At 43.7% G+C, this 27,942-nt stretch overlaps 1 protein-coding gene across 1 annotated transcript in view; it reads right to left on the bottom strand.

Moving 5' to 3' along the window:
• Nucleotides 1-27,942, bottom strand: part of LOC144682412 (DNA-binding protein RFX8-like) — an 88,905-nt gene that overhangs the window by 2,521 nt on the left and 58,442 nt on the right. The window contains exons 9-12 of the mRNA XM_078544822.1: nucleotides 25,379-25,535; nucleotides 21,502-21,596; nucleotides 12,501-12,618; nucleotides 4,135-4,415 (exon numbers count right to left, since the gene is read on the bottom strand). Coding sequence (XP_078400948.1) covers nucleotides 4,135-4,415; nucleotides 12,501-12,618; nucleotides 21,502-21,596; nucleotides 25,379-25,535 — 651 coding nt within the window. The remainder of the gene's footprint in view (nucleotides 1-4,134; nucleotides 4,416-12,500; nucleotides 12,619-21,501; nucleotides 21,597-25,378; nucleotides 25,536-27,942) is intronic.

The raw sequence follows: 27,942 nt of genomic DNA, 5'->3' as shown, positions 1-27,942 counted from the left end.
GACCATCTCAAGAGTTGGGATCAGTCAATAGACAATTGTGCAGTCAAATAAGAAAAGACACTGTAAAAGATACATTGTTCCTTTGAATGAACAATATACACAGGCACTCAAACTCCAATTAAAATAATTCAATAATAAGCTAAAACCAAATATAGAAATATGCAGACATGGGCCGAGATAAAGTAATGATAATTTAGGGGTTAAAAGTAAGGACTCCCAAGCGACATCTTTGTTCAGTCTTTGAGCGACGTCAGATACTCCTGAGGCAGAATTTGGAAAACTTGCTGTCAACAAAGGAACTTAAGGGCCACTTTACTACTTCAGCAGCCTGATTATCCGATTGAAGGTGTAAAAGTTGATTTTGTGTTGTTAAGTATACTTTTTTCTATTAAAAATAAATTTTTGCTTGATACTTAGACTCTGTCTTGCCTTACTGTTACGTCTTGTCCGAACTGAAATGTTTTATTGGGTTATTTTGGAATTGGGTAGTTGAATAATTAGGTTTGAACAATTAAGAATTAAATTGAATTAAAGTACTCAATAAAAAAACTGACTATGGTTTGGTAATTCTTCAATAGGTAAGAGTGGAACCAAGTAAGGGTAGGCCCATTGGGCTAGACAGCAGAGGAAAGACATGAGAGGAGGATGGTTTTGTAGTCAAAGTCTGCAGATAGGTAAAAGCTGGGGAAAATGTACCATGATCACAGTCACAGAGTGTTGTTTGTGACTTTGTTAATAGGGTTATTTCGATATTTTGGGGAGAAACATAAATCTGACTGGAAAGATTCACAGAATTGCTCAACTGGTAGACATCAATTTGGGGAGGGCACAGCATGTTTGAGAACTTGACAGGAAAGGGAAGTTGGAGTCGGGGTGATAGCTTGTGAGGAGAGAGGGATTGAGGGCGAGTCTTTTGAAGAGGAGTTGATGACAGCAGTTTTGAAAGGAAGGGGGACAGTGCCTGAGAAGAGGGCCTATTTACAATGTCAACACGGGGGCCAGGAAAGGAATGACTCACAATTAAGTGGGAAGAAAGAAGGATGAGCATGTCAGGACTGGATGGTGAGGTATGGTCAGGGGAGGGGGTGATCAAGAATTATGCTTTTAAAAAGGAGGCAAAAGGAATGGAACAAGGTGAGCTGTTTGAAGAAGGAGAAGATGCCATAGGTGTAGAGGAAAAGACCATTCTGACTTCGAGATAAGGACCACACCTCCACTGTGGCAGTTTGGGTGGGGCAGGCAGTGAAAATTTTAGTCAGGCTGGAAGATTTCAGTCAGGGACAAAGTATTATGAGTTGAGTATGTTTCAATCAAAGCCAGATTGTCAATATAGTTATCCACAATAAATACCACATAATGTTCATACAAAATTTTTGAATTGAATTAGATTTGCGTCTTGACTAACATTCTGTCACCCTTGCCCTCCTTTCATTCTCCCACCACCCCCACAATAGCCATGTGAATGCCAAGAGCTTTGTGAGTGAAAAGGCATGATGGATGGGTTGATCCATAGTTGATCCACCGAGTCCAAATGAAATTGCATTATTTCTGTTGAACAGCCTCAGGACATCATTACTGCTTTACACACAAGGTTATTTGAATTAACTTGCTGCCACTGCTAAATCTTTGCCGATATATGGGGCACTGGGGTGTTGGGGAAAAGGGGTGGGAGGCAAGAATGAAAAAACATGAGTCCAAGTCTAATTCAATTCAAAAGGACTAAATTTTGCATGAGCATTATTACGGGGTATTTTTAAGATACTGAAATTAACAAGATTGTTTAATTATTAGGTATGGTTTTCGACTCCATTCTAAAGTAGTCTGTATAATATATTCTGCCAACACAGAACTTCTGTTAAACTCTGGTAGGGTAATTGAAAACAGCAATGATTGATTTGGCAACTTAAAATGGCAGGTACTAAAGAAATGCTGGGCCTTATTTTGCTGCGAGATGAGAGTGAGTAGTGTTAGCCATTCGACAGGCCTACCCCTTCAGGGAGATGGTGGTGTAGTGATAATGTCACTGAAAGGCCAGGCTAAAGCTTTGGGGATATGGGTTCAAATCCCACCATTACAGTTGGTGGAATTTAAATTCAATTAATAAATCTGAAGTAAAAGTGAATCTCAATAATGGTGACCATGAAACCATTGTTGTTTCACTCATGCCCTTTAGGCAAGTTGCCATTCAAACAGTGTGACACCCTTGGGTCTTGTGTGAACAAGGCAAACAGTGATATATCTCCTTAACCAATCACAGTCTGAACTGGGAAATGTAAATTAGAATACTTAATTCAATAAAGTGAAATAAAGAGAGGGAAAAAAAGTTGGATAAAAGAGATGCAAATAAAAGATTGAAAATAAAGTATTTAATGTTTTTAAATATCTATCAATAATTAAAAGCTGGAGGAATGAGAGTTCACTTGCAAGAGTTAATTTTCAGTACCAGAGAGATTGTTTGGCAGTAATTAGTGCGTTTTGGCAATTCGCCATCTTATTAAACCCCTCTTCTCTGTCTCTCCATCCTCACTTCCAGCAATAAGGGGAGATGATAGTGTAGTGTTAATGTTGCAGAACTAGTAATCCAGAGACCCAGGCTAATTCTCTAAGGACATGGGTTCAAATCCCATCATGGCAGCTGGTGGAATTTAAATTCAGTTAATAAAATCTGGAATATAAAGCAAGTCTTAGTAATGATGATGACCATGAAACTATTGTCATAAAATCCCATCTGGTTCACTAATGCCCTTTAGGGAAGCAAATCTGTCATTCTTACATGTGGCTCCAGACTCCACAGCAATGTGATTGGCTATTAAATGCCCTCTGAACTCTGTTCAAGGGCAATTAGGGATAGGCAACAAATGCTGGCCTTGCCAGTGGCACCCACATCCCATAAAAGGTCAAAAAAATACACTGCATCAGTTTTTGCATGCTGACGACATCCAGCTATATCTCACCAACACTTCTCCACTGTTGCTAAATTATCAGGCTGCTTGATGAGCAGAAATTTCCTCTAATTAAATATTGGGAGGAATGAATCCATTGTCTACTTTCATCATTGCCTACAGTCCCTGCTACAAACTCCCTAGCCACTGATTTCGTCCCTGGCAACTGGCTAAACCAGACTGTTCACAAATTTAATGTCACCTTGAGATGAACTTCTGACCACATATCAGTGCCATCACTAAGACCGCCTATTTCCATCCATAACATCACTCAACCTTGCCCCTGACTGATCAGTTCATCTGTTGCTGAAACCATGCCTTTGTTACCTTTGGACTTGATTATGTTAATGTACTCCTGGCCAGCCTTCCACATTCTAGCCTCTGTAAACTTGAGGTCATCCAAAATTCATGTCCTACTTGCATAAACTCCTATTAACCTATCACCCCTGTGCTCGTTGACCTACATCAACTCTTGGCTAAGCAATACCTTGATTTTAAAGTTCTCATCCTTTTTTCAATCCCTCTCTGGCCTTGGCCCTGCCTATTTCTAATCTCCTCCAGTCCCATAACCTTCTGAGATATTTATACTCCTTTAATTATGGCCTTTTCAACATTCCTGATTTTGATTGTTCTACCATTGCTGGTCATGCCTTCCGCTGCCTGGGCTCTGAGCTTTGGCATTCCTTCCCTATACCTCTACTTCTCTTTTCTCCTTTAAGATGGTCCTTACATCCTATCTCTTTGACGAAGCTTCTGGTTATTTGACTTAACATCACATTATGTGGCTGAGTATCAAATTTTGCTTTATAAAGCTCCTGTGAAGCACCATGAAATGTTTCATTACATTAAAGGTGCTATATAAATACATGTTGTTGTTCTGGTTGTTGAAAGGTTACTTAGATTGGAATAGGTAAGCCTAACATTTTGTGGCAAGTTTAGGCTGTATCTATCTCATCATTACAGGAACATCGTGCTGTGGGGTGGCAGATAGTGAAATGGTGTTTTTGCGAGCTTACGGAAGGCAAGAGCATCTCGGATGGCAACCTCTTGATTTTCATGTTTAACTGTGCATGTGTGCTTGCTGGAAGCTGCTGTCCAATTTGTACATGAATATTGCTGAGTGCTGTTGGCTTCACAGTTATTTTCACAGTAGAATTCGGCTATTATTAATTAGACTCCAGGACAAACTTACCTTGTTGCCAGTCAATGTATCAACCTTAAAGCCCAAAGGTTTGATGGTAATGTTTTGCAGATTAAGGTCTTTGTCACCCGTTTGTTCTGATTTTACGTTAAGAGAATCTGATGGCACTGAATATTTTTTAAGAACGGACTCTAAGTCTGGTTCCTGAATTGTGTCATGTGAAAGTTGATCCATGCTTTCTGGTACTGATTTTTCCATCTCTTCTTCCATGTAGGACTGAAGTACATGAGTCAAGTACTCAGAAATGAGAAGATTTACCAAGTGCCAAGATCCTATTGTATAACAAATAAAAGACTTATAAAGTACCAGAATCTCATGAAATTGCTCACATTCCATCATAAAATTCATTATGTACAATCAATCCTTTTTCTTTAAATTAGGGTAGATCAAACTCTTTATAACAAAAATCTAGAAAATATTCAAATTTCAAAGCAGTAGCAGAATTTGTTGCTAAAAGAGCTTTTAAAACTTTACATTTCACTTTAAACATTCCATTTGTTTATCATATGTCTCTGTTAGTGTGCAACCAAAAGATTGTTTAAATTTGAGCGCTTACTCTTTCTGTTAAGAATACCATATCACTGGCAACAATTCATAAACCTACGTATGTGGATTGGTAATGTTCTCTGATGTGCCTTAACTAGCACTGTGATTTTAGACTTAGCAGTTGATAGGACATATCTTTTTTTCACTTCAAGGACCTTTTCTAATAGCATATATAATAGAGAGATCACGATCTGTTTGAATTGTACACATCATTTATTTTCAAAAAAGTTTAATTTTGATAAAAAACTGTTCCTTCCACAATAAGTTTGGTCTTTAGAAGTTAAAGATGCTAACCAAAAAACAGAATACTGCATATGCTGGAAATCTGAAATGAAACCAGAAAATGCTGGAAATACTCAGCAGGTTATGTATGGCAACATCTGTGGAGAGAGAAACAGTTAACATTTCAGGTCTGTGACCTTTCACCAGAACTGGAAAAAGTTAGAGATCGAGCAGGGATGCTGTTAACTGAAAAAAAACTGAAACGAGCAAAGAAAAGGAAACAAAATGGAAAATGTTTCTTTGCTTGTTTTTTTTCTTTCAAACACACCCGCTTTAGGTACATCTTTTGTTTCTATGTTTCTTTTCTTGCCCCAACCCCATTCCCTTTGGCCCTGGAAGACTAACTCTCCTTTTCTTCAATCTCTCCTGACTTTCACCCTATACCAGACCTTATTATCCTTATCCCACCCAACCCTTGCTCAAAACCTATTACATCTCTCATTTTTCTCAGTGCTGATGTATTAAAGTGTGGCCTTGTTGCCTTTTGTATTAGAGTTGATTTGCAGACAACTTTCTAAGTGAAAACATTGGGTTTATTTACAATATAATCAGTAGCAGCTACACATGCATATTCAACTCCATCTCTATCTCTACACTGACTGTGGAGGTAGCCCGCACTGCTAATACATTGGTTTACACAGATCAGGTGATCTTACATCACAGGACTATTCTTAAAGGTACAGTCCAACATTTAACAAAACCATAATTCCTACATTCCTCCCCCTTTAACTTTGCTGTACATCTTGTATTTACAAGTATATTTATCTCATGACATTAGCTCGCGAAATTTACAAGTTCAGTCTTTCAGGTGGTTTCCTGGTTCACATGGAAGATCGCAGCTCCACGACTTCAGATTCTCTTTCAGGAACCCATTCTCTGGAACTGCATAAACATCAAGAACCTTGGTGAGCACTTGCAGTTCAGTATCTTCCACTCTGATAGAGAAATCAGACATGTCAGTCCTTGGTTGAGCACTTTCAACAGGAAGCAGTGGTTCAGTAATGGTTACAGGTGGTACAATATCTTGTTGTGGTAGCTCTCTTTTTCTTAAATGGTCCACATGCTTACAGGTGATCCGACCTTCCACTTCCACATGGTATGATAATGGTCCAGTCACTGAACTTACTTTACCAGGTAACCACTTCAGTCCTCCACCGAAATTCTTTACAAATACTGCTTCTCCAAAAGCAAATTGTCTGTCATGACTATGTAAGTCATGCGTAGCTTTTTGGTTTCCTTGACCCTTCTCCACCTTCCCCTCCAAATTTGGAAATATTAGGCTCAGTCTTGTGCTAAGATGGTGTCTCATCAACAGTTCTACAGGTGCTGCTCCTGTCGTCGTGTGGGGGGTTGTCCTGTTGTGAAAAAGAAAGCGTGCAAGTTTGGTCTCCAACGAATCCCTGTTAACTTCTTCATATTCGTCTACAGCATCCAGAATTCTTTCCAGAGAAGGCCTTGGAAGTAACTTGTACCTCTTTGATTTTATCTTCAGCACCATCATCATCCAGCAAATCATTGTGAGGGACTGGAATAATATCAAAGCAGGCACAGTTCAATAATTTGTTTATTGCGTCCTTCGAGCATTTATATGTGCTACTAGCCACCATTTTATTGTATTTTCGGAACATTCTTCCTTTTTGTCTTCTTTCTACCACAGAGTTTAGTCTCATCCTTCATTTCGACTTTACGTGTAGGTCAGACATCTCTCAGATGAAATCTCAACTTGTCTGAGTTCAGTAGCTGAGTCTCCCAAAACTTCATTATCTGCTTGCCTCTTGGAAAGCTCCTGGCTTTTGCTTTCAAAGCCTCTTTGGCTTCAGTTAGCTGATTCTTCAGCTGTTCTGTCTGTTTTTGGTATTTGTTGGCTGTCTCCTGGAAACTTGAACATTGATGTGTCTTCTTTGCCAACTGGTTCTTCAGTTTGTTCAGAGAGGTGCTGAATTCTTTGTCTCTCTTCGTAGTTTTCCAGAGGCAGAAACTTGACCTGAGGGAATCTTGTAGTGTGCGAAGGTCTCTCAACAGATTTTCTTTTCCTTGCGAAGGTTACTCACTTCATCTTGAACTCTGTCATTCAGCAGGGTCTCCTTGAGTTTCTTTTGCTGTTCTTCCATGTTTTTGTTTGAGATAGACTGCATTACTTCAGATTGTTGAGTCCTTACACACTCCTTTTTCATCCTGTTGTGGTCCTTGGACTCTCCAGGCACTTTTTGCCATACTTTGCTTTGTTCCTTTTTCAAAACATGAAGCTCTCCCAGCTTCCTTTTGAAATCTCACTGGCCAATCAACATTGATTTTCCTTAACCAGTTTCACCCTAGAAGGCTTGGCTCACCGCCTCTCAATACTATCACTGGTAGCTGCGCCACTGGTTTCTATAATGGACAAGTGCTCTGCTGATACCTTTTACTTGGGTTTCTTCACCTGTGTATATTTTCAACTTGGCAGATGTTTGTTCCAAATGATGTTCACCATTATTTAAATATCTGAAAGTGTGTTCTCCTATTACAGCAGTGGAAGCTCCCGTGTCTACTTCCCTTTTTAATGGTTTACCATTCACTTGTATTGTAACAAATAATGGCTCTGTCTTCCCAACTTTCATGGTAAACAATGAATAAATGTCAGAATTTGTTGTTTCAGGCTCTTCTGCATTGTAGATTTAATTGGGCTTTTTCTGTTGCAAGCCTGTTTAAATCTCTCTTTGCACAGTCTCATTATATGTCCACTTCTGTGACTAAAGTAACATTCTACTTTTTTAAACTGCCAATCGCTAAAAGACTGATTGTTTCCACATCGATTAAAGTTGTTCTTCCATTTAGCTGCTGTTTCTTCTTATTTTTCGGTTAGCAGGGGCTGTTTTCCACTTTGCAGCGGAGTCTGGCTTTCTCGTGCCACTTTTGGCTGACTGTTTCCCCCCGAATTGGATTACGGCACCATTTTGCGCCCCTTGTATTGCTTTTGAATCTCTTACAGCATTTTTCATGGCCAACGCTATTTCTAATGCTTTCTTAAAATCCAGATTCACTTCAGCCAGCAATCTTCTCTGAATAGTGTCTCCTTTCACACCACACACTAAACGATCTCTGAACATGTTGTTCAGAGTCTCACCGAACTCGCAATGTTCCGTTAATTGCTTCAAATTCGCCTCGTAGCTAGCAATTGTCTCACCAGGGACTCTACTTTGCGAGTTGAACCGGAATCTTTTGCATTGTGACTGAGGGCTTGGGTTGAAAATGCCCCTTCACGAGGTCCACCAGTTCTCTGATATTGCTTGAATCTGGGGCACTGGGTGCCATCAAACTTCAAATCAAACTGTAGGTTATGCCCCCACAAGTACTCAAGAGGATCGCTCGCCACTTCTCTTCCCTGGTGATTTTGTTCGCTTGAAAGAAGAATGTGAGGCGTTCTATGTTGTTACGGCAGGCGGATAGTAAATACCAAGCTGCCCAAATCCCAGAGGGAAACTTGAAGCAGCTGCCACAGTTATTTGCAATTTGTACTTATTTCGAGATGCGGGCTTTGAATTCAGTAAAAAAAAGGCCGCCAAGTCTTATAGATTTCTTACAAAACTAAATTAAACCTTTATTAATAGAAGAAATGATTTTGAGCACATATATAGATCTACAAATTACTACTATGCTAACTTCTAAATCCCCTAATTAATCTAAACCCCAGTTACACTTCCATTAAGGCAACAGTGAGACACAATGATTTTAAAAGACTCAGGCAAAATAACACACAATACCCTGAACAGTTGAATTCAAAGTGAGTTTTTCTCAGCTTCACTTCCTTGCAGACAGCAGCTTGAGGCTTAGATGCTGGAGGCTTTTCACACTTGTGTTAGATCTTAGAATGCCTGCCCTTACATACAACCTTCGCACCTTTATACATATTTTCCCCTTTGAATGCAAATTCCATTGTTCCAGTGGGCAGAAATTTGCAGGTTGTGTGGGGGCGGGGGTGAAAACAATCGGGGCGCCCGATTGGGGCCGTGCCGCCATTTTACATGGGCAGGCCAATTAAGGCCTGCCCAGCATGACGCTCGCCTGGAAGTGCTATGCACTCCCTGTGCGGGTGGGTGGGGGGATTCCCTGAGTCAGGGCCTGCGCTCTTTCACGCATGTGCGCGAAAGAGCGCAGAAATCTCCCTGAGGCACCTCTGTGCCTCAGGGAGATTTGGTTAAGTTTTAAACATTTAAATAAAGAAATTAAAAACTTATGAGACATGTCCCCTCAAATGAGCTGGGACATGTCAATTAATTTTTAAAAAAAATTTTATTGAATTTTTAAACACTTCATGAAACCTCATTCCACCTGTAGATAGGGTTCCATGAAAAATGCAAAGGCTGCCTGGGCTCTTCGCCTGCCCGCCAACCTTAAGGTTGGACAGGCAGCTCATTTAATTATTTCAAATAGTTTTTAACTGGCCTTAATAGGCCTTGGCTGCGCGCTTGCCGAACTGAAAATCTAAATGGCGTGCGGTGACGTCAGGACGCCCGCCCGATGTCACCGCGCGTCATTTTACGCATCGGCGAGCGGGCCCTGCCCCTGCTCGCTGACCAGAAAATTTTACCCACTACGTCTTTGGACTTTTACCTCTCTAATAATAAAACCTATCATAGTACCAATTTTACCAGTAATCTTTGGGAAAAATAAACACACTGTTTCTTAACTTCTCCTGACTAGGTGAAACATTTCACCCCCTCCTTTGAACTTAAGCTAGTCTGGTTTATGTAAAAATGCAAATGTTCCCTTTACACCTTACATTCTAAAACTTCCCCCATGTTTACCTAGTTAACATTTCAAACCTAGCTTATCTTCTGATCCATCAAAGCCTTCAGACCAGCAGCCTTTAATTTAACTAAGTGCCACGCACACACACACAGACACAGACCCCACTATTACTTTACAATAAATTCCAATAACATTATGAAAATTATTATATTTTCCTGACAATATACTAAGACCAATCATCTATGGCTGGCTCAAAGGGATCGATCCTACCAAATTGTGGCATTTTGGATAAATATATCTTCTGTTATTTTAAACTGACATTGATACTCACAATCGCTGGGCGAGGTATGGTACTGATTCCAAATATCTTGATTTATCCTTGTTGCCAATCTGTTACAGTGTGATCTTGTCACCTATTTGTAATAGAGTTGATCTACAGACAACTTTCTAAGTGGAAACGTTAGGGGCAGCATTTTCCGGTTGGCGAGGGGAGGCGGGGCCCGCTTGCCGACGTGCATAATGATGAGGGGTAAGATCGGGCGTGCGTCCCGACGTCACCCTACGTCATTTAGGTTTTCAGGTTGGCAGGCGCGCAGCCGACTCAGCTGTGCACCCACCAACCTGTCAACGGCCACTTAAGGCCATTAGTGAGGTACTTAAAACACTTAATGGACCTGCCCGTCCAACCTTCAGGTTGGCGGGCAGACGAAGAGCCCAGGCAGCCTTCAGAAAAATCATGAAACCTCATTACGCCTGAGGTTTCATGAGGGTTTTTAAGTCTTAACATACTCTTCAAATGAAAGTTATGGACATGTCCCAGCTCACCTGACAGTGTCACATGAGGGGACATGTCGGTAAAATTTTTTCTATTCTTTAATCTGTTTTTCACATTTGAGCCGATCTCCCTGAGGCAGCACTTTGCCTCAGGGAGATCTGTGTGCGAAAGAACGCACTCCCGGCTCAGGGAACCCACCCCCCCCCCCCCACCAGCGGTTCCAGGCGTACGTAATGCTGGGCAGGCCTTAATTGGCCCGCCCACACAAAATGGTGGTGCGCCCCCGACCAGGGGTGCCAATCGGGAACCTGCCCGCTCGCGCCCACTTCCGCACAACCCCCCCAGCAAAATGCTGCCCTAGGTTTATTTACAATACAGTCAGCAGCAACTACACGTGTGTATTCAACTCCATGGGCAGAATTTTCTACCTGTTGGGCGGGCGGGCCCGAGCCAATCTCCGGCGGGCATAGAGCAGATCCCCGCCGGAGAAGCGGGCCCCGCCGCCATTTTACATGAGATGGGACATGTTCATAATTTACATAATAAGTTTATTAAACTTTTTAAAACCCTACATGAAACCTCATCCCGCCGGTGGATGAGGCTTCATGTTTTTTCTATTCCCCGCCGGGGCTCCTGGCCTGCCCGCCAACCTTGAGGTTGGACAGGCAGGCCCTTTAATTGTATAATTGATCCTGTCAATGGCCTCAATTGGCCATTGACAGGTCGGCGGGTGCTCAGCTGATTTTGCTGCACCCCCGCCTTACTGAAAATTTAAATGGACCGGGATGATGTCAGGGGTTCCGCCCGACGTCATCCCACACCATTTTATGCGTCAGCGAGCGGGCCCCGCCCCCTGTTCACCAACGGCAAAATTCTGCCCCATCTCTATCTCTACACCGACTATGGAGGTAGTCCATGCTGCTAACACATTGGTTTACACAGATCATGTGATCTTACATGACAGGACTATTCTTAAAGGTACAGTCCAATATTTAACAAAACCATAATTACTACATGATGAAAGCTCACAGACCTGAAATGTTAACTGTTTCTCTCTCCACAGATGTTGCCATAACCTGCTGAGTATTTTCAGCATTTTCTGTTTATGTTAGAAGGTGCTAATATTTTGTTAGCCTACAAGATTGAATGGTGATATTATAGTAGCCTGAGAGAATTGCAAATATTATAGGTGAACTATGACTTAATTGGCATTGTTTCATTACAAACTGGCAGAATAAAAACATAGCAAAATCACATTGAACTTTTAAATTAATTTTAACCAGAATAGATGACCTAATCTGCTATGATAATAAATGTAAAGACTATAGCAGACTATAGCAGCATTATCCACTCTACCTGCAATCTCACATGGTATGGAGTAATACATAATATAATCACAGAACAATTAGGGGATATTTTCTAATAGGTTAAGGTAGGAAATAACCAATAAAAAGGACTGAATTTTCCTACTTATCTGGAAGTCCTATTACCAGGGACGAAAATGGAAGCCTATTCTCCTTCACCGGGTAAAGGGATCAAGGACGATATATTGCCAGCGACAGCCAATTAAGAGGCATTAAGTTGGGGCAAGACAGGCAGGCTCCGGCAATTGAGCGGGGGGAGGGGGAGCTGTGACACTGTTGGTGGGGGCAGCTATGCTGCCAAGGTGCCTCTCCATGGGCCATGGAGCATCCATTAGGAAGGGACCCTACCCTGGAACCTGCTGGGAAGCTGCCAGGGTTACCTGGTGATCTCCCCATGCGGTGGCAAGCACTCCCAACAAAATGCCTGCAGGGGCAAAATGTGGCCCTTAATTGGCCACTTAAGTGGTTCAATCAGCTGCCGACTGGACCACCCAATGCTTTCCCCCACCATATTGCCAGCTCTCCCACCTCCCAGCCCATCACCAATGGGGTTTTCCACTAACTAACCAAGAAATGTCCTTTTTTAAAAATCAATTCTCTATTCTCAGTACTTATATAAACATGGATATATTGCAGTTATTGGTTTCAGACACAAGCCTTACCAAATGACTCTGCGTTTGACAGTGTTAAAGCACGACTTATGGCAGACAGGAAGTAGTTCCATCTCAGCTGGAAATTTGCAGCTAACTGTGTGAACTCTTCTCCCCTGAAGTTGCTGGGCTGAAATATCAAATGTTTTCACCTTTATATTGCACATTATTGTGAAGCAATACTCTTTATCTTGAAATTAAATTTGATGATGATATGAATCATTTGTCGATGATTTGAAGGGAGAACCTAGTTGTAAATGTACCTCACCCGCTGCACGTAAGAAATACCACAGAGCGTCAACCAGCTTCTTAATACATTTTCCTAATATTGATGGCAAGCTGGGTGTTGTGTACATATCATAAAGGTGCTTGAACTTGTGTTCTCACAACCTGCAAGACCTGAAAGTGCTTTTGTCAGGAAGATTTTTGACCGGGATTTTACTGGGTAAAAACGAATGGCAACAAGGGTCATAAAATCACAGGAGATGTTGTGTCAGACCCCTGATGGTCATCATGCTGGGAAGAAATTTCGCAAGCGGCAGATGGCAAGCTTGTCGAGGAGACAATTCAAACTGATTTTATGGGCCCCTCAAGATTTTGCGAGTGATGCACGGGTGACATGGCAGGTTGGAGCCTCGGCAGCTTTTAAAGGAAGGCAACGGGATAGCAGCTGTTGGTTTTGGTGCACTCGACACCGTTCAGTGAGGCTTTTACCTTTCATTGTAAGGAAGGAGTAGGGCAACCATTTGTTTGGGGTCAAGGTCCCCTTGGGTAGTTATTCTTCCGAGCTCACTGGAGAGGGCCGTGGGCTCGGTACTATTTCAGAACCCACTGGAAGGGTGCACCCATTATAGTGGCAATGCTCAGGGGGCACGGGGTTCATGTATTCTGGAGAAGGGTTCTCCAGCAAGGAAGAGAACCTGAGATGGAGGGAAGAACAGGCAAACGGAATCAGATAGTATCAACCAGCTGGTCACCTCTAAGGGCCTCTCTTGATGGGGAATCGGCAATTAGGCAGTGCCCCAGAAAGGGTCTCCCAGATAGTGGTCATACGCTGTGCTTTGTTGCGCTGCAGAGGGGGAATCCCTGGCTGCTGAAGATGCAATGGAGACATTCTCAGACAAGGAGAAAAATGAGGAAGCCAAAGAGGATTCGCAGCATCCTGACAGACATGAGGGGCCTCTTTGAGGGCGTCAAGTTATAGGTGCACAGGAGGCCCATGAGGCACATATAATCATACATTTCGCCTGACCCTTAGCATCTCAGCCTATCAGTCAAATAAAGATCCACACTCCAAGCATACAGAAAACACTCAGCTCTGCTGGAAGGTAACAGCCCCTCAGCCACTAGCGCCTGGCACTTTTGCAATGCGCAAACAATGAGCACACACACCGTGGTGGCCCCCATCCAGCCCCTGAGATGACACTTGCCATTCTTGCACTGCAGATGGCCACCAACACTGCATAAAGGTGTTCATAAACCAAATAAACATTTATTACCATAATCACAGCACACGAGCGGAGACACATCACTTTTCTGAATACTCATGAGGCCCAAGTGCACCTACTGTGTTTTCTTAAACCTCTTATGTGTGCTCCTACGTGGAGCTCCCCCTTGGCTGCTAACTGTGGTGGAGGTAGGCTGCCAGCCTTGCTGCCCTGTGGCTTAGGATGACTTTGGCAGCCTTTCTCTGGGTACCCGAGGCCTGTCAGGCCCCGGCATGTTGAGGGCTCCTGTATGGGTGCAGGAACCTCCTCAAATTGCCCTGACCACCCAAGGTGCTAGTGTCACTGACAGAGGGAATCATGAGGTGCTGTCCTCATCAGGAGTGCCCTGACAGAAACCCCTCGAAGCGGAAGGCAGCCCCACCTTCTCCTCCCTTTATGGCATACTTGTTCCTCCTTGCTAATCTCAGAAGGATGAGGACCTAAGGGGGACTTTAGGTGCCTTGATTGCTCTTGCCTTGCCACTGCTCCTTTGAGCACACGGACAAGGCAATGGTATGCAGGTCCTCTTGCATCTCTGGCATCCACTGACTGGCCTGCTAGATGTGGCTCTCCATGAGAATCACCAACCTCTTGGTGGAGGATGCCATGCACGCACGAGAGAGGAAAATGGCAGCACCCATGGCATGGATCGGCTCCTTCTCTGACCGAGGCAGGGTGTGGATATTCTCTGGAAGCTCTGCCAGATTTTCACGCACCTCACATTATACTTCCAGCATCTGCTACCTCATGGACGACTCCAAAGGCACATCATCTGCCTGGGGTTAAGCATGGACTTGGCATCCCACACTCCTCCAAGTGCACTGTCCTCGGCTGTTATAGCCTTTGACATCTGATCAGGTGCATGTTTGATGCTCGTAACAGGTTGTGACCCTGAATCTAATCAGGAATGCATACCCACCATGGTGATAGTATCTGTGCTGTGTGATGTTATGCCATCTGAGGTCCCCTCCCCCTCCTTCACAAAGGTAGATGAATGTCCCCCCAAGAGATGGCAGCTCTCTGGTCCTGTAATTGACCTGCCTGAGAAAACAGAATGATGAGGCCCACTCTCCCCTCCATAGCAGGAGCCCACAGAATCAGCTGCATCTCAAATGGATGTCTGTACATCGGAGGGCACAGCCATCCCCGGGCTCGCCTAATTCTTCCCTTGTGCCCATTTCTGAGGTTAGTCACTCTCCTGTGATTGAACTCCAGTCTCACCGTCCACCCTGGTAATCTGCTAGTGGCAGAGCCTCCTCCTCCACAATGATTGGGATGCTGCCACCTGGTATGCCCTCTCCCAGGCATTCTGAACCTTTTCTCCTGTGGGAACACAGGAGAATAATATTAATACCTGCACTAGAGCAAACACAGCCCCATCTGCTTTGCACGGTTGCTGTGGCATCAGTGGCCAATGGCATGCGTATGGCACTGGAACACTCTAGATGACCTTTCGTGGGTTTCTAGTGCCAGGCTTGCATCCCCCATCAGAGCTGCATCCATTCTTTTCTCAAGAGATGCTGCAACCTCCATCTACTGCCACTGACATGGTGGTGTCTGCCTCTCCAACATCCGCAACATCATACTTACCCATTTGTTGTCCCTGCCCCCTCCAAAAGGATTTTAAGGTTTGTCACTCGCCTTGACAAAATGAAGAGAGTCGTTGACCCCTTTGTGGCACTGCAGCCAGGTTCTCCGGATGACTCCATGGCTGCTGACCTCCTCTGCGACCTCCATCCAAGTCACTTGGTTAGGCGAGGAGGTCATGTCCTTTTGTCCCTGGGGAAAGAGGACTTCCTGCCTTGTTTGAGTAGCCTGCAGGAGAACATGTGAGGCGTCATCACTGGAACATGGGGCCAGTTGGGATCTTGCTTTTGCCTTGCCCACAGTGTTCCTGTTGCCCAGATCATGCATAGTTGCTAGCCTCAGGCTGATGGGATTCCTTGGCTGGAAGCTGATGGGAGTTGCTGGTCTCAGTTAGAAGGGGACTGGTTAAAGGAAGCTGGTCTCAGACTGCAGGCTTCCTGCTGGCCACAACATGATCCTCGGATGCCGGTGGTCTTTTAAACATGACACCGGTACTTCCTTCCTTGTCAGTTGGGAATGTGGCTGCTGCCTCAAGGCCTTCCTCCAGAAGCAGAGTGATCGGAAACCTGGCCTGCCAGTTGTTAATTGGCTGGCCGATGTAAGATCACTCAGCAAATGGAGGTTGAATAGGAGAAGGGCCTCTGCCACCCGCTTCTAGTTCTGTCTCCACATCCCCTGCTGTTCACATAACATTCTGACCTTTCTTTCAAATGCTGCAATTAATACTGTTTTTGATAGCATTTAGAGTATATATTTCTTTATACTACCTTACATTAATGTATAGCACTCTATTTCCATCCAGCAGTTTTTGTGTGAAAGGAAAGACACCACTGATAAGCAGCATACCATATTTCATAAGTGATTTTCTCGTCTAGTGACCGCTTCAAGTTAAATAAAATAGTATAAATTTTCTTCTGCCAATCCTAGTCTTGGACAGGCCAGTAGATGATGTGAAAAGATGGTGCAGGTTGGTCATCCACCCAATTATCCAAGGAGAAGGTTTTCACCTCCACTGGACAGCCTAATAAAGTTAAGGAGTTAGAATGATGAAAATTGTGGAGAGGTTTCCCCCACATACAGATAAGAGTTTTTCGCATGAGTACACATAGCATATTGCATAAGAAATAAAACAAGTGAAGTAGAAGCACAATTTCGGCTTAAGGGGCTTGATGTTTTAGCCATTAGAGAGAGAAAGTCCCAGCCAACCAACAGTCCTGTGGTCCAAATCCACATCTGCAGCTCACCCATCGGATTCAAATCAGGTCTGGGCCTCAAAATCATGGATTCAAAATTTACGCCATAATGTGAATGTACTGTTAGGGTTAAATCATCCCAGATTTGCACCAAGTGTGGTAACGGGCGTGAAAAAGACATTTTACCTACCGGCCGCAATGGCGGGTTTTCACACAGTATCGTCTGCTTCCCGCCTCATAAATTATGTAGTGACGGAAAACACATTGGGTGGCTGGCGGCCGGCCTCTGATTGGACCGCCGCACCGTTACCTCACCGCTTCCTCACGCCAGGTGCCATATTTAAACTGTAACTGCGTGCACACTTCTCAATGCTTGCAGCCCACACGCTTGCCTGGGGTCCTTCTCATTTGGCATAGCATGCATCTTGCTCACTCTCTCCATCTGTCTTTATGCAGGACAAGATCGCACACAATCACCTGGAGAAGTCCCAGACTGGGGGTGGAGTGCCAGACATTAAGGACCTTGCTCTGTTCGAGAGTCGCAGATTGGAGCTGGCCGGAGAGGACGTGAACCGTTCTTGCAGTGACGGGGAGGTTGGCGGTGAACGCCCACATGAAGATCCTGCACCACATCATCCTTCTCTCAACACTACTCTGATTCCACTGCTCGGTGTTCAATGCGGATGCCAAGCATTAATAATCCCCACGTTCTGCCCTATTCACAACCTTGACCCCGACCCCAGCGCCAAGACCACCTCAGATGGGGACCCTGAGGGCAGTACCATTGAAGACCATCATGGGCTCACTCGTACCCTCCACCAGCACAGCAACACATACTTCGGTGGGACCTGGTGAGCACAGCACGCAACCTGTTCCACAGCAGGCGGAGGCAGGGACATCCTTGGTCACTGGCACTTGGAGAACTGTTGGAGACAAGGAATCTGCTGAGTCAGATGATGAGCCTCTGGCCTCAGTCAGCTGGTGGAGCTGCAAAGACAATCACAGGAACATCAGGAAGGGATGTCTGGTGCACTCCTCAGATAGCAAAGGATGATGGAGGAGTCTGTCCACCTTCAGTCCAAGGTGATAGTGCTGGCATGCACCGAGGTCAACACTGGCAGGATGGCGGCCACCATGAAGTCTCTGCACTGCTGTGTGGGCTGAACTCCATCACTGACACCATAGTTGGCCTCCAACAGTGTCAATGTGAGAGGTTGTGGGGCGGCTCAATCTCACTCCAGCTACCCCTGCTCCTCAAGGAGTCAGCCAGGAGCTGTCAGTGACCTATAGGGAGGAGGACCAGCAGCTCGACATCCCGGGGCCATCCACCCAGGAGACTCTGGGAATGTCTGGCCGATCCAAATCTCCTGATCCTGTGACCCCAGATCCAGATCCACAGGCCAAGGAGGGTGCAGCTGCCTCACAGCAGGCCATCCAAAGTAGCCAGCATCCTCCAGGTCTCAGAGGACGCACGCCTAAGTCATTACAGACAGGGCATCACAGTCAGCAGGCTGCCTCCATCTCCGCTGTGGATGTTGAGGGAGCACCAAGATATAGCGGCAGAGTTAGGAAGATTAAGATGATGTAGTTTCACAACCTGGGCACGGGCATTAGTCACTTGTACATAATGTTCACTTTTGTAAATAAACTCCCGTGTATGTCTCCTTGCCTATGGCTTTATGAAGAGCAGTATTCATGTCACTCAGATGTGAAACCTTGGTTCCTGCACAAGGTAAAGGCAGGTGTCTCAGTCCAGGGCTTCTTCCCTGTAACCTTCAGACCAAAGTGATGGTCCAGCTTCACACTCACTGGATATATTACTGATGCCTGCACCTCAACGGTGCTTGTCATTGCTGCCAGAGTTCTGTCATTCTCTCTGTGTGGTCTCCGCAGCTTTGAGATGGGGCTGGCCCCATCCCTTCAGCATGTCTGGTAGCACTGTACTCCTGAAGGGCTTAGGTGCTGAAGACTGACAAAGGATCAGGTGCTTTTAAAGTTTCACGACTGCGTCTCCATGATATGACCCTGATCACAGAGCGCAAGCGAGATGCCCTCGGCCAGACAGGAGTCAGACATTCACAGAGGCAATGTGAAGATCTATGGAGTGTCCTCGCTGCATGTTGTCATCATCCTCCTGGAATCTAGTGACTATTAGGGCCTCCGCTGTGTCTCTATGACAGGAGCCTGAACACTGAGAGTATGTGCGCAGCCATCAGCCACACAGGAGTCAAACGTTCACAGATGCAAGGTCAGGATGTCAGGACTGTCCTCACTGCATCTCATCATCATCCTCCATGAATCTTACGGCTATGAGGGCCTCCCAAGCACGCCTGCCTCTTCTGGCTAGTGTGAGGGCCGCATCACCGGCATCCTCGCCTTCAAGGACGTCATCACCATCATCCCCTTCAACGTCCTCCTCATTGAAGGAGACATGCAGCTCCTCCATCTCCTCCTCAGCCAGGTCCTGCCTCTGTTACAGCGCCAGGTTGTGGAGCGCGCAGCAAGCTACAATGATGCGCGACACCCTCTGGGGACTGTATTTCAGTGCTCCACTGGACCTGTTGAGGTACTGGAATCACATTTTCAAAATGCCAATTATTTAATGGAGCAAAGTCTGGATTGCAGCATGAGCCGCGTTATCGTCGCTCTGCTGCAGTCTGAGGCCACCACACAGGCGTCATCAGCCAAGTCCTCTTCACAAAATTCTGTGCCTTTGTGAAGATAGCGTCCGTCACCTCCTGGATACACTTGTGCATGTAGGCTTGTGAGATCCTGCACAATGGATCCCTGTGGAGCCCTGGAAGGAGCCACTGGTGTAGAAATTGAGCACCATGGTCATTTTCATGACCACTGGCATTGGATGCTCTCCATGTCCCTGTGGCACAAAATCCTGTGGACAGTGGTCTATGTGACCGACCAGCACATTAAACATGTGCAGTCTTCAACGACACTGGTTCTCAGTCATCTGCAGGAATGACAAACACCGTCTATAGACCCTGGGTCTAGCGAGGCGCCTACGAGCAATGGCTCGCTGTGGATCTTCCGTTGCGATCGCAGCAGGCCCTGCCACCCCTTCATCTTGAGGGAGGTGTTCCTCCTTTTGCTGAGCCAGGCATCTCTGGTGCTATCTTCTTCTTCTTTTCTGCTCCTTGTAAACATGAGGCATACCACTAAATCACCAGGCTCCGTGATCCTGATACTGTCCTCCTGCAGGATCAAAGAGGGAGACACATGGATTAGCATGTGTGTCGCAAGAACCTCTCTTGGGTAAGTATGAAGGCCCTTTCATGTATGTCAGAGTGTGCTGGTCACTATTTGGTTGGCCAGTGTGTCGTGTGCTTCATGGCTGTCTGAAACCCCACCCACCTATGCCCCACTCCACTTGACTGATTGGCAGCAGCTTCGACCACTGGACTGCATGCTTTGCTCTCAGCTGAGGCACAGGCATTCTCCTAACCTGCACTGCAAGGCTGCGCTGTTAGCTTGAACCATGTGGGATACTGATCCAAACCTTAATAAAGATATTGCAAGGGGCTCCATGTGCTTCCACCAGTGACTGCGCCATGGCCGCCTTTCACAATGGGATTGTACAACTTGACCTGTCGGCCAATTGTTCTGCTTCCCCCTAAAATGCACATTAATCTGCAGTCTGTGCCTGAGGGGTGAAAAGTTCTGGTTGCATCTAGTGGCACATTCATGCTTTTCTGTTGCTTGAGTGGGCAGAAAAGCTTCAGAGACCTGACGCGAAGCATGTCAATGGAGCTGCTGCTGAACGGTCTCAGCTGTGGAAGAGTGCTCACTTTGACAAGCTTTTCCAAGCTTTCTCTCATCCTTAGACCACCCCCCCCCCCCCCACCCCACCCCCCCCCCCCCCCCCACCTGCATGTGCTGGTGTACTTCCTTTAGTCTGTGCTGCCTTGTCACACCCCACCCCTGGCCTTACCCACACTGGAGCCCTTGCCCCGGCACCATGCTGAAAGCCAGCCAGGAAATACCAACTTACCTGTGCCCACTCCGAATGCACAGTGCCTCTTTCTCGATGTCCTATGGACGAAGCTCGCAAGCGCTGCTCAAGGTTGTGTACACTCACCTCCGAGTTCCCTTCGAGGTTCAGCTCGCCAGGTGCACACCATTTAAAGGCACTTGTGTAACAAGCTGTTCTCAAGTCACACTGATGTGGGCGGTAAATTTGACATGGGGAGATCATTCCGGCGTGAGGGCACAATAATGAGATGCAAATGCATTAAAATTAAGTTCCCGACATTGGACACCAGGAAACGCTGCCCGCCATTGACAGGTGGAGCGGACAATCGCAAACTGGTTTCAGCATGAACCCAATTCTTGACCTTCTTGGCATATTGTCCATTCACACCTGCCATGTGCCCCACTGCCAATGGGACCAGACGATTCCACTCTTAGAGTCAGACCTTGTTAATTGTTTTTTTTAAATAGATGTGTGAGAAGTTCAAGACTTAAGGGAAAAGTATTGAAAGAAAAGCCAAAAAAATTAAAGGAAAAATGCAAGCTTTAGTTATATAGCAATAAATCTATGGGTGGAATTGCATAAAAAATACAATATAAAAATGTTTATCAATTGTATTAATGACACAGGTGATAATTCACAACATATTTGTCTTGATAATCTGTGGGTGGCTAAGTGCTCAGACATGAGGGGCACAATAAATTTGGACCTAGAATATACATTATAACATATGTAATAATTATTATTTCCAGCAAATATCTTACCTGAAACACAAAGAGATGCACAAGGGTTGACACGCACTGAAAGTAAGCTCTAATATCTGCTGCAGTATCCAGCAAAGCTAACAAACTATCAAAACCTGCAATAAAAAAATCATATTAGGGTGTTTATATTTGCATTTTGTTTTCTGAGGTGCTACAGTCATTATCTCCTGATACATGTCACAGATTCAGTAAGCACAAACTCGGGCACAGATCTAAATATGAGCAGTGTCATAAATGCTGTTCAATAATGGAGTTTCCCATTAACAATATCCATTCTACAAAGCAGTACATAATAATGTTACTTCCACGAAATATTTTTCATACTTTATAGAGATGACTTTAAATCACATTCTAATTATTGCCACTGTTTTTCTTTGAAAATTTGAGGAAAATTTCTACAAACCACTCTAATATTCCTAGCTGCACTCAAAAATATTAATGTCATTGAACCCATCTTGTTTAAAATCTACCTAATTAACTTTCCCTAATTTATGCTGACTATAATTAATGGGATCCAAATTGTGTCAGATGAACTCTTGAAAATATGTCATAGTTGGTTTGTGAATTATGATTCAAAACTTACTAGAAACTCCAAAGTCTAGACTCAATTTTTATTACTCAATTAAAATGTTCAGTCAAGATACAAAGCACATAACCAATATTTACAAATTATAGTATAAAATATTTGTGAAAGCAAAAGGTATAACAATTACAATGAACTGCAATGTGATTGGTGTAAGAAATTGAAAAGTCATATTTTTGGAGATTGTGGTATTCTTTTGAAGTTAAACCTAAGCGAGTAAGATGGCACATAGATACCAATTTTATATTTTATCTTCCTTTCACGATGCCATCTTCTTAAATGATAAAATCATAGAATGGTTACAACACAGAAGGAAACCATTTAGCGCATCATGTCTGCACAGGACCTCTGCAAGAGTAACTCAGCTAGTCCCCCTCCCCTGTTTTTCTCCAAAGCCCTGTAAATCCTATCTCTTCAGATAATTATTCAATTCCTTATGAAAGCCACAATTATATCTGCCTCCACCACACTCTCGGATAGTCCTCTTTAAATTCTAACCACTCGCTGTATAAAAAGTATTTTTGTCATTTCTGGTACGTTTACCAATCACTTTATATCAGTGTCTTCTGGTTCTCGACCCTGACACCAATGGGAAGTTTCTTCCTGTTTACTCTGCCCAGACCCCTTTGTGATTTTGCAAACCTCTGTTAAATCTGCTCTCAGCCTTCCCTAAGGAGAACAGTCCCAGCTTCGTCAATCTATCCTCATATCTCAAGTCTCTCATCCCCGGAACTATTCTCGTAAATCTTTGCTGCACCCTCTCCAATGCCAGAATGCTTAAAAAAATGCTTAAAATGTCGTCTGTGGGACTTTGCTGTGTGCAAGTTGACTGCTGCATTTCCTAAGTCACAATAGTAACTACATTTCAAAAGTACTTCATTGGCTGTAAAGTGCTTTGAGATGTCCGTTGGTTTTGAAAAGGACCATAGAAATGCAAGTTTTTCTTTTCTCTTTTTCAAACTCTCCTACAGCTGACCAAGTTACCACTAGGTATGGGAGCCTTGAATGGATTGTTAAACTGCTTTATTTCACACTAAGGTGAACATATAGAGCCATACTTCTAATCAAATTCACTAATTTCATTTGGCAAAATTTATTGCATGTAATGATGCAAAATACAGAGCATGGCACATTACCCTACATCAGTGATTAATATAAGATGGATTCAAACTGTTCCACTAGCATTTGACTTCTGAACCCACCTAAGCAAAGGCCCTCGCAACCTTTTCTTTAACAAAACAACAAAACCTGACTGCCCTCATGGGTATTGCCCAAAATGGCTGTTAATCAAAGCTGCTTCCCACACTACACTTCCTTGAAATTAGCTTCATGCATATTTCAACAGGATTCCATCCATGGTAAGAACATTTTTTAGGTGGCCCTGAGATGAGCTAACAGGGTAACATTAGCCTTGTCTGGCTCCAATACACTTTTTTTTTAATTGCCCTCAATTTATGGCCTTCTTTATTAATCCTGAGAAAATGCACTGTCATTTGAAAACACATTACTTAAAAATATATTTATTTTTTGTTCTGATCAAACACTGAAATGTAACAAGTACATATTGTAATTTGTTGCAAACCTATTAATCAGTACATTAAAAATAGCACCCAAAGGAATTTTAACTCTGTAATTTGAAAGTAAAGGTGAAATTACTGTTGAGTTTCTCAACCAAGGTAAGAAAAACCATGGACGTAATTCCCCTATATTTATAGAATTTATTTCTTTATTCTTTCATAGGATGGAGGTGTCACTGGCCTTTGAACTGAGTGCAATTGCAGAGGGTAGTTAAGAGTCAACCACTTTGCAGTGGGTCTAGAGTCACATGTAGGCCAGACCAGGTAAGGACAGCAGATTTCCTTCCCTAAAGGACATTAGTGAACCAGACGGATTTTTACAACAATCACTGACAGTTTCGTGGTTACCATTACTGAAATTAGCTTTCAATTCCAGATTTATTAATTGAATTTAAATTTCAGCTGCCTTGGTGGTTTGTGAACCCACGTCCCCAGAGCATTAGCGTGGGAATCTGGGTTATTATTCTAGTGTCATTACCACTATGCCATCATTTCCCCTGCACTATAATTTATTGCGATATAATCACTCCACATCCTGTTACGGTCAGGCAAGGAGGGGGTTGAATGACACCTCCCTCTGTTTAACTGTAACAGGTTTATTTTTGCCGGAAAAGGATATCATTGCAAATTCTGTGATATTTACACACTGTGATCATAAAATAGCCAATAGGACATGTTTTCTCGACTTTAACAAAGAAAGAGGTTAGCTTTATTAAACTTAAACTGATACAAATAAAACAATAAATTACGCACCAACTTTCACACACACATTCAAAGTTCCAAACATAGAAATACAGATTACAGAAGGATAGGTTGGCCATATTAGAATCCATAAAAGTTAAAAAGAAATCACAGTCTGTAGCTTGGTGACTTGGCTGCTTCAGGTGAATCTGGTGGTCCTCTGGTTTCAGTGTCAAGGTGATTTAAAACTGCAGATGGATAATCTATATGTTCTTCTGGAGACACAGCAGTGGGGTTGAGTTCTTTATTTGAAATCTCTGTCTGCTGCATATGGAGAAAGAGTGAAGCAATCGCATACAGGGCCCAAAAGCTTGCAAGTTGGGCGAAGAGAGAGGGAGGAAGGAAGGAAGGATCTTACTCAGTTGCTTGGTCAGTTCTGCAGAGGAAGCATGTGCTTAAAACAGATAAAGGGTTGGCTTGTCATGTGACCACCCTCTCCAACTGCTAGCAATTCAAACATGATTGTACATTCCAATTGTAATTTGATTAGCTCAGGTCTGGAGAGCTATATTAAACCAGGGTCCCATTGTCCAAGCTATTAGCCTTTAGTAATCCATCTCTAACACTTGAATACCTCAGGCAATTGCCATAGATGCCTTGTTAATGAAACAGGAGATATGAGTCTTCCACACTCCCCAGGGGATCATTGCCTTTGGGAGGTTTCTGCAGACATGCTGTCTCCATCTCAATGGAGTGATGCAAATTAGGTGGCCATCTTGGCTGTGAGTTCAAGTCACTTCTTTTCCGTATTTTTAAAAAGCTTAATTCATGTTTTTAGCTGATGGATTAAAAATCATTGTTTGGCATAGAGCACATCTGCATGACAATTCATAATAAATATTTTATGTATTACATAACTATTATGAACTAAGTAAACTATCATTTGTACATCTACAATTGCTTTTCTGTCATATGCAAAGTTTTATTAATTGTACATAGAAATCTTTGAGGAGTCAAACAAAAACAAAATACTTACATTTCCATTCAAAACTGCAGCCCACTTCTTCTAGTGAACAGTTTAATGTTTTTGTAGATTTGCTTGGGATATTCAACAGCCCCTGACTAATAATAGCACGCAGGTCAGTTCTTAAAGTGCTGACCATTCTATGATTATTTAAAACTATGTGCATGCTCTAGAATAGAAAAGAAATCCATGAATAGTTTTAAAATGGAAATCAAAGAAAATTACAATACATTACGTATATCATTTTATACACTGTTGTTCCTTGGTCTCTAATATTGATTCTTTCAAAAGGTTAAGTGAAGGTAAGTAAACAAGGTAAGAAAGATCTGCCAACTAGGCATCTGGGAGGAATTCACTTCATCAGGTGGGATGGCAATAGATAATGTCTTGAAATGTGAGCAGAGGCCTACCATTCACTAGCTGACTGGGATTTCGCTCTCTCTTTCAGAATTGCCAGTGCTCATTCCATTCACACTCGCAACATATAACTGGTGCAGAGCAAGTGCCTAAGTTTCTGTCAGATTTATCTTCTGTCCACCTCTCTTAGCACCACTTCCCAGAGCCACAATGTGGAGGTGGCAGTAGGTCCGACAAAACAGTGGTCAATATTCGAATGGACAGAGCAACCCTTGTAGTGATCTAGCCTCTCTCTAGAAGGCCAAGACTTGCTTGCTAAAGACCTGGGGGGTGCTTCTGCCCTTTAAAGTCCCTCACTGGACCTTTCGGTATTGCAGTAGCATCTCTGCTGCAACATCACTGGAGTTTTCTCATTGATACTGGTGGCTTCCTTCTTGATGGTGGGAATCCTGCTTGGAGGATGGCATGTGTATATAATGCAACTGGTCATAGAAGATTGGTCAAAGCTGAAGTGGATACAGGGGAACAGGTGGAAGTACAATCCTGCTGAAACAACTCCCAAAAGACAAAGACCCAGGCCTCTGTGTCATCATGACTGCACATAAAATTAGTCAGATTAACAATAGTGGAACATTTCAGTCAGTTGTCAACTTTAAACTCAGTTAGACTTCAGACTCAGCCTGCAGTAAGGTAAGATATGTAATTATTAGTCTCTCCATGTTCTTCAAAGGCTGTCTGGAGCCTCACACTGGCTCATAGATCCAACCATCAGTAACTTCTGGAGACAACTACTGATAGAAAGTAAAAATAAACATTCCATACTGATAAATGTCTTCAAATTAAATATACTGGGGCTAAATTGAACAGCCCCTGACAGTAGGCACAGGAATCAGGGTGCATGATCAACCCACACCCGTTGATTGCAATGCAGGCAGCATGCCAATTTTAAATGATCTCTGTGTCCAGCCAGCACTAACAATGCTGTTCAGTGGCTAGAAGCATCAGCAGAGGGCTGATATGTGAGTGACTACCACCGTTTAAAACTAGCCTGCACTACTTCAAGAGGAGTTGCATTTTGGCTGGAGAAGATGCTGGTACTTGTAGTCAATGAGAATTTGAACTCGGAAAGAGTGAGGAATAGCAAAACGGGAGACAGCGGATTCCATGGTTTTGGACACTTCACTAGAGGTCTTGGAGGAGGAAGTGGAAAGGTGTAGAGATGTCTTGTATCCACAGGAGGGAAGGAGGTCCTCCAGACACACAGTCCAAAGGCAGTAAGAGCAGATAGCTGTGGAAGCTGCCATGAAAAGCAGATTACAGCCACGAATTACATATGGGCACACTGAAACTTTTTTTTTAAGGAAGACCTGTGTTTTTAAAAGAAATAAAATAAAGACTGATCAAAAGATGAAATGAGAAGTGACCACTTTCTGGAAAATTCGTATGTGGATTATACTGACAGACGTGTCCTGAAAGAATTTGGAATGTCACACCTGAGAGGTGGCAAGGCCTACTTCAAACAGAGACACTTGAAAAGAGGGTGCAGAAAATGCAAAAGACTGGACTTTAATCTCCTGAGGTTGTGAAGACAATGGAGACTATTTCCTACCTCGTCAGATATCCAAACATCCATCTCCTGTTGATTTATGTCTCAGGATGTGTAAAAAGTTCTGATATGAATGCAAGGCATGACTATTTCCCCTCCCAGGAAGACACAAGAAAATGGGTTGAAAACCAGGCTGCAGACCAGTGTTAGTGCGTGTGCGACAGCAACAAGAAGAAAAACCAGAAACCCCTGAAAAAGAGGGCAAAGTCTCTCTCTCTCTTTGTTGCTGGAGGCAAGGCTCAGCAGAGGCCACAATCAAAAGGAAAAAGGACAGCCTCTTCAGCTACCCTGCAGAGCCAAGTGTCTCAAACTGACTGAGAGTCTGCCAATGTCAGCTCTACCAGAATCACCCAACTTAACGGCCGCAACATACCACCATCTATGCCACAAAGACAAGTCAAGGGCTGATTTGTATATTTAAAAATTTTTATTTAGACTCTTAGCTTCTCGTTCCTGATCTGTGTGTAGGTGTGTCGCATTTTTATTATTTTTCTCTGGTTCTAGTAACTAATAAACTTACACTATCTTTGACTCAAGAAAGCCTAGCTAAATTGGCTCCTTCTAAAAAGTAATTACATTTGGACTGGAAAAAGGTATCCACGGGGAAAGGATT

Source organism: Cetorhinus maximus, chromosome 7 (assembly GCF_964194155.1).
Source record: "Cetorhinus maximus chromosome 7, sCetMax3.hap1.1, whole genome shotgun sequence".
NCBI classification, from domain to species: Eukaryota; Metazoa; Chordata; class Chondrichthyes; order Lamniformes; family Cetorhinidae; genus Cetorhinus; species Cetorhinus maximus.
Note: the sequence above shows the minus strand (reverse complement) of the source record. Positions and strands in the feature narration are given on the sequence as shown.